Genomic DNA, 13,142 nt, shown 5'->3' with positions numbered 1-13,142 from the left:
TTCTAACCACTCAAGGTTACAACCAAATTATGATAAATGTACTATATTACGTATTGGATCACAAAAAAATACAATTATTACATTACCTTGTAGTTTACCAATAAAATGGTCTGATGGTGATGTGGATATACTTGGTATACATATCTGTTACGTGAATTATTTAACAAACTATTTTAGTGTCTCTGTGCGTCTCCCAAAAGGTTGTAAGTATTTTGGGATTTAAGTAACGGCCAGAGTCCCGGTCTGCATAGTCAGAGAAATGTATTCATTGAGAATTCTGCCATCACAATTTCAGAGTCCATCTTTTATACTCATACGTCATACAAAAAGAAATCCCTCCCCTCTGTAGGCGGGCTGTAGTTTTCCACTCTAAAACTGCTCTACTGACCTTCAGTTCACACACACACACATATACACACATGCATACACACATACATACACACACACACACACATATCCTACTCCCTGCATTACTCAGTTATTGCCGTTCTCACAATATTCTGCACCATGTTTTCATAACAGTTTCTCCCCTCCCTAAATTGGGAGGCCTCTTTATCTTAGTTTCTCAGTTGTCTTTGTTGTCTGGCCTAACTCTTACTCACATTGCTAAATAGTGGCTCAATGCCATAGCCTTTACTGGTCCTACACTCACACATTTCTAACACATTATACACAGTTTCAGGGTGTAATAATTAGTCATTAATAATTAATCTATCAATATCCCAAAATAAATAAATGATCTCACTCCAATAAATGTTAATAGAAAGTTAGCAAAAATAGATAAGATCTTGCTACCATGGAAAGGTGGGTGCCTGTCAATTTGTGGAAAAATCACCCAGTTTACCTATTTGCTTATGGTCTTGCCTACACCTAGCGAACAGTTTTTTAAATGATATGAGAAAAAAAGATTCAATTTTATTTGGAACGGCAAGCCAGACAAAATGAAACGGGCCTATTTATATAATTAATATGAATTCAGAGGACAGAAATTATTAAATATTAACGCATTAGACCTATCACTAAAATCTTCAGTCATACAAAAGTTATACTTAAATCCGAACTGGTTCTTTAGTAAATTAGTAAGATTGTCTCACCCCATGTTCAAGAATGGCCTTTTTCCCTTTATTCAGATTACAACCTCTCACTTTCAGTTATTTGAAAAGGAAATCATCTCCCAAATATCACTATTTCTAAAACAAGCCATAGAAAGTTGGTTGCAATTTCAATTTGATCCTCCAGAAACGACAGAACAAATACTGCAACAAATATTGTGGTTAAACTCAAATATACTAATTGATAAAAACCATTATTTTTGGAATAAAAAGTTATAATCTTCGTAAATTATATCATAGCTAGGACCGGTGGAGTTATGTCGCACATGCAGCTAACAAAAACATATGGAAATGTCTGCTCTATCCAACCAAATATTTGCAGCATTACCACAAAAATGGAAGGGGGGAAAAGTAAGGAACTTGTCTGTAGGCCCTGCATTAAAGACCATAATTGGTTAAAGAAAATTGTGATAAATAAAAAAGTATACCAGTTTCATTTAAGGACCAAAGGATTGACAGCCGTCCCATATAGATTGCAAAATAGTTGGGAAGAGATTTCTGACGTACCGATTCCATGGCAAATGGTTTATGAACTGATACGCAAAACGACGCCGGATTCAAAACTTAGAATTTTTCAATTTAAATTATTATAAAAAATTATTGCAACCAATATAATGTTATTTATATGGGGGATACAATCTTCCCAGCTCTGCAGATTTTTGCTGCGAAGAGACAGAATCTTTAGATCATTTGTTTTGGTACTGTCCATTTGTAGCTTGTTTTTGGTCACAGGTCCAGGAATGGCTGAAGGATTGCAATATTTACCTGGAGCTAACCCTGCGGATAGCACTACTGGGTGATCTGAAAAGTCATAGTCAATCGATCAATAATATAATACTTTTAGCAAAAATGTTAATTTTCAATTTACAATCTGTAGAAACAATGAGAATAGAAGGATTCAAAACTTTTGTGAAACATCACAGTACAGTTGAAAAATATATGGCAAATAGAAATCCAATATGGATGGTGTTAAGAGATAGATGGGAGGTGTTGAATGGAGCTGAAGTTTGGGACTAATAACAACAAGCTAACTAATGTAAAACATACTGTGTCCCAGTACCAGGACATTTAAGCCAAAAATCCGGTTGCCTCTGCCAGGAAGCTGAAACTTGACCGTGTGTGGATTTTCCAGCAAGACAATAACCCCAAGCAAACAGCAAATTCCACAAAGAAATGGTTAATTGACCAAAACATCTACATTTTGCAATGGCCATTTTAGTCTCCGGACTTGAACCCCATTGAAAACCTGTGGTTTGAATTGAAGAAGGCAGTCCATAAGAGCAGACAAAGGATATCAAGGATCTGGAAAGATTCTGAATGGAGGAATAGTCTATGATCCCTCCCAATAATTTTGGTCATGTTTGTTTATGCGTGTGCTCCTTTCCCTCCCCTCTCTCTCTCTTTCTCTCCTGCCCCTTTGTGTGTCTGTGATCACTGTGTATGTTAACCCTCTATCTCCCTTCCCATCCGTCTCTCTCCCCCTAGCGTCTCCACGATGTCGTCCTCCCGCTGTGTGCACGTCTGCAGCAACAGCACGGTGCTACCGGGAGTGACAGCGGGGCTGGGAGGGTGAGTGGGCAGTATGGCAGTGCCCCCCCCCGTAGGGAGCTGTACCGTCTGCTACTGGCTCTGGTCCTAGTGCCTCCACCTCGATGGCCCCCACCCCTCACCTGTACTGTGTCTATACTCAGCCACGGGAGGAGGGATAGGAGTCTGAAGGTAGGGGGAAATATACCCGCAGGGACAACACACGCATGCACACACACAGACACACACACACACGCTAATAGACACGCATGCACACACACACATGCAGGAACCCTACCTACACACACACACACACAGGGACTGCAACCTGAAAGTACATATGCATGCACCACGCACACACCACTCAGGGAGGGGGACTAAAGGGTTATTTAGGGACTGTGACTAGCACACTGTAGTGTTTTGGTTTGGTGGTCTGTGTTTAAGCAACCAAGTAAACATAATTCTGCCTCTTCTGTTCCACTTTAAATAAGAACATACACACACTCACACAATCAACACATGCACAAACACAAAACTACACGTATAGAACACACACACAGATATATCTATACATGCATACATACAGTGCCTTCGGAATGTATTCAGACCCCTTTACTTTTTCCACAGCCTTATTCTAAAATGGATTTAAAAAATATATAAAAATCCTCAGCAATCTACACACAATACCCCATAATGACAAAGCGAAAACAGGTTTTTAGACATTTTTCCAAATGTATTAAAACTTAAGAAAACAGAAATACCTTATTTACATACAATACCAGTCAAACGTTTGGACACACCTACTCATTCAAGGGTTTTTATTTATTTTTACTATTTTTTACATTGTAAAATAATAGTGAAGACATCAAAACTATGAAATAACACATGGAATCATGTAGTAACCAAAAAAGTGTTAAACAAATCAAAATATATTTGAGATTCTTCAAATAGCCACCCTTTGCCTTGATGACAGCTTTGCACACTCTTGGCATTCTCTCAACCAGCTTCATGAGGTAGTCACCTGGAATGCATTTCAATTAAAAGTTAATTTGTGAAATGTCTTCACTTCTTAATGCGTTTGAGCCAATCAGATGTGTTGTGTCAAGGTAGGGGGGTATACAAAAGATATCCCTATTTGGTAAAAGACCATGTCCATATTATGGTAAGAACAGCTCAAATAAGCAAAGAGAAACGACAGTCCATCATTACTTTAAGACATGAAGGTCGGTCAATACGGAACATTTCAAGAACTTTGAAAGTTTCTTCAAGTGCAGTCGCAAAATCATCAAGCGCTATGATGAAACTGGCTCTCATGAGGACCACCAAAGGAATGGAAGACCCAGAGTTACCTCTCCTGTAGAGGATAAGTTCAATAGTTACCAGCCTCAGAAATTGCAGCCCAAATAACTGCTTCAGACTTCAAGTCACAGACACATCTCAACATCAGCTGTTTAGAGGGGACTGTGTGAATCAGGCCTTCATTGTCGAATTGCTGCAAAGAAACCACTACTAAATGACGCCAATAAGAAGAAGAGAACTGCTTGGGCCAAGAAACACGAGCAATGGACATTAGACTAGTGGAAATTTGTAATTTGGTCTGGAGTCCAAATTTGAGATTTTTGGTTCCAACCGCTGTGTCTTTGTGAGATGCAGTGTGGGTGAAAGGATGATCTCTGCATGTGTAGTTCCAACCGTAAAGCATGGAGGAGGTGTTATGGTGTGGGGGTGCTTTGCTGGTGACACTGTCTGTGATTTATTTAGAATTCAAGGCACACTTAACCAGCATGGCTACCAAAGCATTCTGCAGCGATACGCCATCCCATCTGGTTTGGGCTTAGTGGAACTATCATTTGTATTTCAACAGGACAATGACCCAACACACCTCCAGGCTGTGTAGGTGCTATTTTACCAAGAAGGAGAGTGATGGAGTGCTGCATCAGATTACCTGGCCTCCACAATCCCCCGACCTCAACCCAATTTGAGATGGATTGGGATGAGTCGGATGGTAGAGTGAAGGAAAAGCAGCCAACAAGTGCTCAGCTAATGTGGGAACTCCTTCAAGACTGTTAGAAAAGCATTCCAAGTGAAGCTGGTTGAGAGAATGCCAAGAGTGTGCAAAGCTGTCATCAAGGCAAAGGGTGGCTATTTGAAGAATCTCAAATATAAAATATATTTTGATTTGTTGAACACTTTTTTTGGTTACTACATGATTCCATGTGTTATTTCATAGTTTTGAGGTCTTCACTATTATTTTAATGTAGAAAATAGTACAAATAAAGAAAAACCCTTGAATGAGTAGCTGTGTCCAAACTTTTGACTTGTACTGTAAGTACTCAGACCCTTTGCTAAGAGACTTGAAATTGAGCTCAAGTGCATTCTGTTTCCATTGATCATCCTTGAGATGTTTCTACAACTTGATTGGAGTCCACCTGTGGTACATTCAATTGATTGGACAAGATTTGGAAAGGCACACACCTGTCTATATAAGGTCCCACAGTTGACAGTTAATGTCAGAGCAAAAACCAAGCCATGAGGTCGAAGGAATTGTCCGTAGGGCCCATTTCATTTAAGGACCAAAGGATTGACAGCCTTCCCATATAGATTGCAAAATAGTTGGGAAGAGATATTTGATGTACCGATTCCATGGCATAGTGTTTACGAACTGATACGCAAAACGACGCCGGATTCAAAACGTATAATTTTTCTATTTAAATTATTATATGGGGGATACAATCTTCCCAGCTCTGCATTTGTAGCTTGTTTTTGGACACAGTTCCAGGAATGGCTGAAGGATTGCAATATTTACCTGGAGCTAACCCTGCAGATAGCACTACTGGGTGATCTGAAAAGTCATAGTCAATCAATCAATATGATAATAATACTTTTTTTTTTGGGGGGGGGGGTGGATCAGCTTAATATTGCAGATAGATTGTATCTTCTATCAATGTAATTGTCTGCATCACTTCCAATCCCCCATGTTTTTTATATATATATTCCCCATTATTACTTTTCAACCCCACCATCCTTTCCCTACTTGGAGTAAATTAGTGAACAACAATGCCCAGGCCTCTACTTCCGGTCTATACTTACTATCTACACCTTATGGACAGAGTTAATTTTACAATAATTATATTATATATATATATATATTTGATTTATTTTTTGCTCCTGAACTACTTCTACTCTTAACCTCTCCGATCATTTTCATGATGTCCATCCGGTTTGCTTCTATATGCCATATCTTTCTAACTGTGCTCTTTCCCAAAAGCTCCCAACATACAACCTATATACTTATTATGGACACAGTATGCTTACATTATTAGCTATCTTTGTTATTATGTGTTGTTATTAGTCCCATCCTTCAACTCTAATAATAATTTTAGCAAAACAATTTATTTTCAATTTACAATCTGTAGAAACAATGAGAATAGAAGGGTTCAGAACTTTTGTGAAACATCACAGTACAGTTGAAAAATATATGGCAAATAGAAATCCAATATGGATGGTGTTAAGAGATAGATGGGAGGTGTTGAATGGAGCTGAAGGATGGGACTAATAACAACTAATAACAACAAGATAACTAATGTAAAGCATACTGTGTCCATAATAAGTATATAGGCTATAGGTTTAGAGATTTTGTGAAAGAGCACAGTTAGAAAGATATGGCATATAGAAGCAAACCGGATGGACATCATGAAAATGATCGGAGAGATTGAGGGTAGAGGAAGTTCAGGAGTAAAAACAAACAACATAGAATTGCTGGGCCACTCAAGGACATTTAGAGACTTGTCCCGAAGCCACTCCTGCGTTGTCTTGGCTGTGTGCTTAGGGTCGTTGTCCTGTTGGAAGGTGAACCTTCGCCCCAGTCTGAGGTCCTGAGCGGTCTGGAGCAGGTTTTCATTAAGGATCTCTCTGTACTTTGTGCCGTTCATCTTTCCCTCGATCCTGACTAGTCTCCCAGTCCCTGCTACTGAAAACCATCCCCACAGCATGGTGTTGCCACCACCATGCTTCACCGTAGGGATGGTGCCAGGTTTCCTCCAGACGTGCCACTTGGCATTCAGGCCAAAGAGTTCATTCTTGGTTTCATCAGACCAGAGAATCTTGTTTCTCATGGTCTGAGAGTCCTTTAGGTGCCTTTTGGCAAACTCCAAGTGGGCTGTCATGTGCCTTTTACTGAGGAGTGGCTTCCGTCTGGCCACTCTACCATAAAGGCCTGATTGGTGGAGTGCTGCAGAGATGGGAGAACCTTCCAGAAGGACAACCATATCCACAGACGAACTCTGGAGCTCTGTCAGTGACCATCGGGTTCTTGGTCACCTCCCTGACCAAGGCCCTTCTCCCCCGATTGCTCAGTTTGGCCGGGCGTCCAGCTCTAGGAAGAGTCTTGGTGGTTCCAAACTTCTTCCATTTAAGAATGATGGACGCCACTGTGTTCTTGAGGACCTTCAATGCTGCAGACATTTTTTGGTTCCCTTCCCCAGATCTGTGCCTCGACACAATCCTGTCTCGGTGCTCTACGGACAATTCCTTCGACCTCATGGCTTGGTTTTTGCTCTGACATGCATTGTCAACTGTGGGACCTTATATAGACAGGCGTGTGCCTTTCCAAATCATGTCCAATCAATTGAATTTACCACAGGTGGACTCCAATCAAGTTGTAGAAACATCTCAAGGATGATCAATTGAAACAGGTTGCACCTGAGCTCAATTTCTAGTCTCATAGCAAAGGGTCTAAATACTTTTTTTTTTACATTTGCAAACATTTCTAAACCTGTTTTTGCCTTGTCATTATGGGGTATGGTATGTAGATTGATGAGGGTTAAAATGTATTTTAATTCATTTTAGAATAAGGCTGTAGGTCAAGGGGTCTGAATACTTTCCAAATGCACTGTGTGTATGTGTATGCATAGCTTGTGGGTAAGTGGTTAGTTTAGTTCAGATCAGCTTTCTTTATCTAGATAAAGATGTAGCCTAATATTGCATGTGTCACTGTCTGTTGCAAAACAATCACAAATACACTTATAATTGATCAACATAATATAGTGTAACCTTATGAACATGTCAAATGCATTTACAACAGAGGATTCATTTTCTAGAGTTGATTGTGTAGTTTGTTTGAGGTTTGAATAGGATGCGATAGTGTATGTAAATACTATCTGTCACTGACTCTGGCTAGTGGAGACAGTTCCATGCATTTCAGTCTTTGTCTCTCTATCTGAAGCTCATGTGATAATGGTACTGTACTAGCAATGAGTAAGACTATTTCAGTCAGTGTGTAACACTAGACCAACAAAGATGTAACTGTGGAATGTTTTTAAAGACAGTTCAGAAGTAGTTTAGTGGTGTTATTTTACCCTTGTGCTGTTGAGGACTATTTAGACTGGTTTAGAGCGGTGTAATACTCTGGGAAGATGTGTATATAGCGTAGGAGTATTTTCCATGTGTGCTGTTATTTTCTCCTTTTGGTTAGCTCAGGCAAATTTGTATCTTTAGTGAAATGTATTGGACTAGGAAGTGACCTTTGGAATACATTTGCTTACTGAGCTGTCTACTTTCTCTTCATCCCTTTCTCTCCCTCTCTCTCTCTCTCTCCCTCTCTCTCTCCCTCTCTCTCCCCCTCTCTCTCCCCCTCTCTCCCTCTATCTCTATCTCTCTCTCTCTCTCCAGGTATCCTCCTTCTGTACAGAGGCCCTGACCATATGCAACTCCCTCCTCCACCCGCGCACCCCCTCCCTCTCCTTCCCCCTGCCCCCCCTCACCCTCAAACCCACCCCCTCCCAGGCATCCAGCCTCACCCTCCTAGGGGGGCCCACCCCTGGAACTCCCTTCCCCAGCCGACACCACCTGGGCCTTGGCCACACCGCCCTGCTAGGCTCCCTGGACAACCACCTACCTCTGGTTGTTCCAGGGCTCTCCGGCCAGGGCTCTACCCCAGGAGACCTGCTCCTGTCCCCCCATCAAGGTGAGCTGGCCGGGCTGGGGCTCCCCGAGGGCCAGAGACCTGTCTTCATCCGTTACGACAAAGAAGAAGCAGAGGATGTGGAGATTTCACTAGAGAGCGACTCGGACGATAGCGTGGTCATCGTGCCACAGGGGATGCTGATGTTAGAAAGCCAAGATGGCACCAGCGCTGCGGCCACTCTTCCCGGGTCTTCTTTAGCACCAGGTGGCGTCACACTCCCCGTGCCCGGTCCAGGGGGCGACCCAGGCAGGGACATCTCCCTCCCACTTTCCTTCTCCAACAACCTTCCCTCCACCTCCCTTCCTCACCCTCTCCTCCCCTCCTCCACCATCAACTCGTTCCCTCCAGCTCCGCTAGTCTCTCTCGTTCCCCCTCTCAACTCCACCAGTGTGGGCCAGCTTGGGGAACCCTCTGTGGGGTTAGGAGTCGGGGCTGACTCCCTGCCTGGAGCCCAGCTCCAGCAGATGTTGCTGCAGGGCCAGCCTCCAGCACCAGGTCAACCCACAGCACTGGGTCTCCCCATACAGGTACAAAAATCACTTCATTTTCACTTAAAGGTCCAGTCGTTAAGTTTCGCTTGTGTCTTTTTAGTTTTGGTTTTGTACACCAGCTGAAAATACAATATGTATGTATGGTACACATAGCTTGTTTTGTCACATAAACTGAAAAAAAATAAAATTAAAAGGCATTTTAGAAACCAGGAAATGACAGAGCTATTTATACGTATTGCGCCTTTAAATACAATTGTCTAACTAACTTGAACTCTACAGATGCACCAGAACCAGTTAGCCCAGTCCAGCAGAGCTCTACAGCAGCAACAGCAGTCCATTGACGAAGATCACACTGTCATTAATATCAACAGCTCTGATGAAGAAGAGGAGGATGAAGAGATGGAGGATGAGGATGAGCTCGGAGAGGAGGAGGAAGAGGAGGGTCTGGAGGACGAAGAAGAGGAAGGGAGCGATTTCCCCGATGAGGAAGAATATTATGATGAAGAAGAGTTTGATGATTATGAGGCGGAAGAGGGGGAGGAGATGGAGGATGAAGAGGAGGAGGGAGAGATTCGGCCGTTGGACGGAGAAGGGAGGAGAGGAGAGATGGGAGGACAAGAGGAAGGAGAGGTGCTCAGAGGGTTGGCGGAGGAAGGAGGGATAGGAGGATTTCGAGTGGAGAGAGAGGGGGAAGGAGGGATAGAGGAGCTGGAGACGGACAGAAGCGCGTACGGGGAAGAAGGGATAAAGGCTCAGGAGGTAGAGAGCATCGGAGTGCTGGAGGAAGAGAGAGAGGGAGAGGAGGATGACGATGAAGGAATGAATGACCCGACCATGCCTCAGATCCTGTGTGTGACGGGCGGAGCTCTGGAAGAGAGGGAGGAGCTAGATCGGGAGGGGCATGGGCAGAAAGTGAGGTCATGGGAGCAGAAGGGAGCCAATCGGCCGGAGGGAATGTCCTCTTCTGAAGAAGGACCTGTTCCTCAACACCAACAGGAGGCGGGGCCTGCACCGGAAGTGAGGGTGGACGGCGACAATCAGCCATCCAATCAGGAGGGCGAAACATCCAAACAGGGCGGCGACAACTCCGGACAGGAAATGAGGTCATCAACAGCTCCGAGTGAGACAAAGGGGGAGGGGCCTGAACGAGAGAAAGGAGGAAAAGAGGGAGAGGAAGGAGAGGCTGAAGAAGAGGATGGGAGAGGGATGAAGAGGAAGAGGGAGGGAGAGGAGGAGGAAGGAACAGGACAGGGAACAGAGAAGAACAAGGTAAGAAAACAGACTGTTCAAAAAGTGTCCATATAACCATCGTACAACTCAGGCTTTTTGTACTATACAACCCACACATTGGATATGGCTTAGGGGGAATACTTTATTTGTAGATATACAAATGATGTTGGTTAATGACTGTTGTGCATTTCCTCTGCCAAATAAATACATTTTGGTCAACAAAATTAATAACTTATGTTGACCAAAATAATATTTATTTATTTAACAACCCTCTCTCTCTCTTTCTCACTCACTCACTCACTCACTCTCACTCAGCTGGATGAAGAAGTGATGGCGTCCATGTTAGCCGATTTCGTAGCCTGCCCTCCGGACAATGTAGAAAATGTGCCCTCTGCATCCAACCGCCCATCCTAAACAAGGCCAGACATGGCTCCATCACAAGACCATCAGAACAACTCGATGTCTAGCCCCTTCCATAGTCTCACACATTCTTTCATTAGCAACATACAGCTAAGACAATGTTTAAAACATTAACACACTATGAGGCTGCATTTACACAGCCGGCCCAATTCTGATATTTTTTCCACTAATTGGTCTTTTGACTAATCACATCAGATCTTTTCACAACAGATCTTTTTCAGAGGTGATCTAATTGTTCAAAAGACCAATTAGTGAAAAAAATATCAGAATTGGGCAGCCATAGATAGAGGTTGGAATTAGATCGGTCTTAAATTATCACGTTTCGTCTTGAATGCAGGACCATAGATGCATTTGTAATACAACTCTCTGGACTCCATATTATAAAAATAAAAGCTTAGATTACTTTACATTAACCATAAAGACTTTGTGATTGATTGATTAAAAGACTTTGCAGCTATTCTACGGTTAGTGAGTGTTTTACGGCTATTCTACGGTTAGTGAGTGTTTGTTGTAGTAGTGTTTTTGATCAGCTATTATCATGTTAATGTTTTTGGGTCTTTATATACAGTATAACTTCTGTTCTTTTTGTGTTCTCCATCTTTTCTTATAAAATAAATAAACGTCAAATGCAAACATGTTGAAACGAATAACTGTCAAGTCTATTGTCTTGATGTCTCAGCAGCAGTTTTAGTTTGTGTTCACACTTTGGGAATGAATTAACATGTGCTTTTTATGCTGTGTTGTTGAGGGTATGAACCCGCCTTGTCAATGCTTCAGTGGTTCTTGGGGTAAATTCAGGAAGTAGGGCTTTGATCAAAAGTAGTGTACTATGTAGGGAATAGGATTCTATTTGGTATGCAGACATTCTGTGAAGGTTTTAAGATGTTTCTTCATCCTACATTTCACCCCACAACTGCACTGCTAAAAACTGTTTTGCAATACCAAATGTTCTTGTGGAGTTTTCATTCAATAGGGTTTTCAGTACATTTATCTTAAGTCATCTCTTTAAATAAGGTGTACCTTTTAATTAGAATTTAGTCGACAGACTCACTAGAATACATTGAGAGAACGGGTTCAGAATATAGGGATCAATGACAGAAAGACATATATACTGAACAAAAATATAAATGCAACAATTGTAGATTTTACTGAGTTACAGTTCATATAAGGAAATTAGTCAATTTAAATAAATAAATTAGGCCCTAATCTATGGATTTCACATGACTGGGCAGGGGTGCAGCCATGGATGGGCCTTGGAGGGCATAGGCCCACCCACTGGAGAGCTAGGCCCAGCCAATCAGAATGAGTTTTTTCCCCACAAAAGGGCTTTATTACAGACAGAAATACTCCTCAGCACCCCCACCCTCAGACGATCCCTCAGGTGAAGAAGCCGGATGTGGAGGTCCTGGGCTGGTGTTACACGTGGTCTGCGGTTGTGAGGCCGGTTGGACATACTGCCAAATTCTCTAAAACGACGTAGGAGGCAGCATATGGTAGAAAATTAACAATACATTTTCTGGCAACAGCTCTGGTGGACACTCCTGCAGTCAACATGCCAATTGCACACATCTGTGGCATTGTGTTGTGTGACAATTCTGCCTTTTATTGTCCCTAGCACAATATGAATCTGTGTAATGATCATGCTGTTTAATCAGCTTCTTGATATGCCACACCTGTCAGGTGGATGGATTATCTTGGCAAAGTAGAAATGCTCACTAACAGGGATGTAAACAAATTTGTGCACAACATTTGAGAGAAATAAGCTTTTTGTGCGTATGGACAATTTCTGGGATCTTCAATTTCAGCTCATGAAACATGGGACCAACACTTTACATGTTGTGTTTATATTTTTGTTCAGTGTATTAGACACAATCGGGTGCCACAGTCAGTAATACTCGCATACATTTATAACTGTCACTTTAGTGTTAGTTTTCTTCAAGAAGCTGATTAAACAGCATGATCATTGCACAGGTGATCATTTTAATTTATTTTTACTATTTTCTACATTGTAGAATAATAGTGAAAACATAAAAACTATGAAATAACACATATGGAATCATGTAGTAACCAAAAAGATGTTAAACAAATCAAAATATATTTTATATTTTAGATTCTTCAAAGTAGCCACCCTTTGCCTTGATGAGAGCTTTGCACACTCTTGGCATTCACTCAACCAGCTTCATGAGGTAGTCACCTGGAATGCATTTCAATTAACAGGTGTGCCTGTTAATTTGTGGATTTTTTTTCCTTCTTAATGCATTTGAGCCAATCAGTTGTATTGTGACAAGGTAGGGGGGGTATACAGAAGATAGCCATATTTTGTAAAAGACCAAGTCCATATTATGGCAAGAACAGCTCAAATGAGCAAAGAGAAATGACAGTCCATCATTACTTTAA

At 41.8% G+C, this 13,142-nt stretch overlaps 1 protein-coding gene across 1 annotated transcript in view; it reads left to right on the top strand.

Moving 5' to 3' along the window:
• The window catches only part of LOC121571285 (proline-, glutamic acid- and leucine-rich protein 1), a 22,436-nt gene extending 11,052 nt beyond the window's left edge, over positions 1 to 11,384 (top strand). Inside the window, exons 14-17 of the mRNA XM_041882670.2 lie at positions 2,598 to 2,831; positions 8,310 to 9,131; positions 9,375 to 10,364; positions 10,641 to 11,384. Coding sequence (XP_041738604.1) covers positions 2,598 to 2,831; positions 8,310 to 9,131; positions 9,375 to 10,364; positions 10,641 to 10,739 — 2,145 coding nt within the window. The 3' untranslated portion in view covers positions 10,740 to 11,384. The remainder of the gene's footprint in view (positions 1 to 2,597; positions 2,832 to 8,309; positions 9,132 to 9,374; positions 10,365 to 10,640) is intronic.
• Positions 11,385 to 13,142: the final 1,758 nt, after the last annotated feature.

Source organism: Coregonus clupeaformis, chromosome 8, assembly GCF_020615455.1.
Source record: "Coregonus clupeaformis isolate EN_2021a chromosome 8, ASM2061545v1, whole genome shotgun sequence".
NCBI lineage: Eukaryota > Metazoa > Chordata > Actinopteri > Salmoniformes > Salmonidae > Coregonus > Coregonus clupeaformis.
Note: the sequence above shows the minus strand (reverse complement) of the source record. Positions and strands in the feature narration are given on the sequence as shown.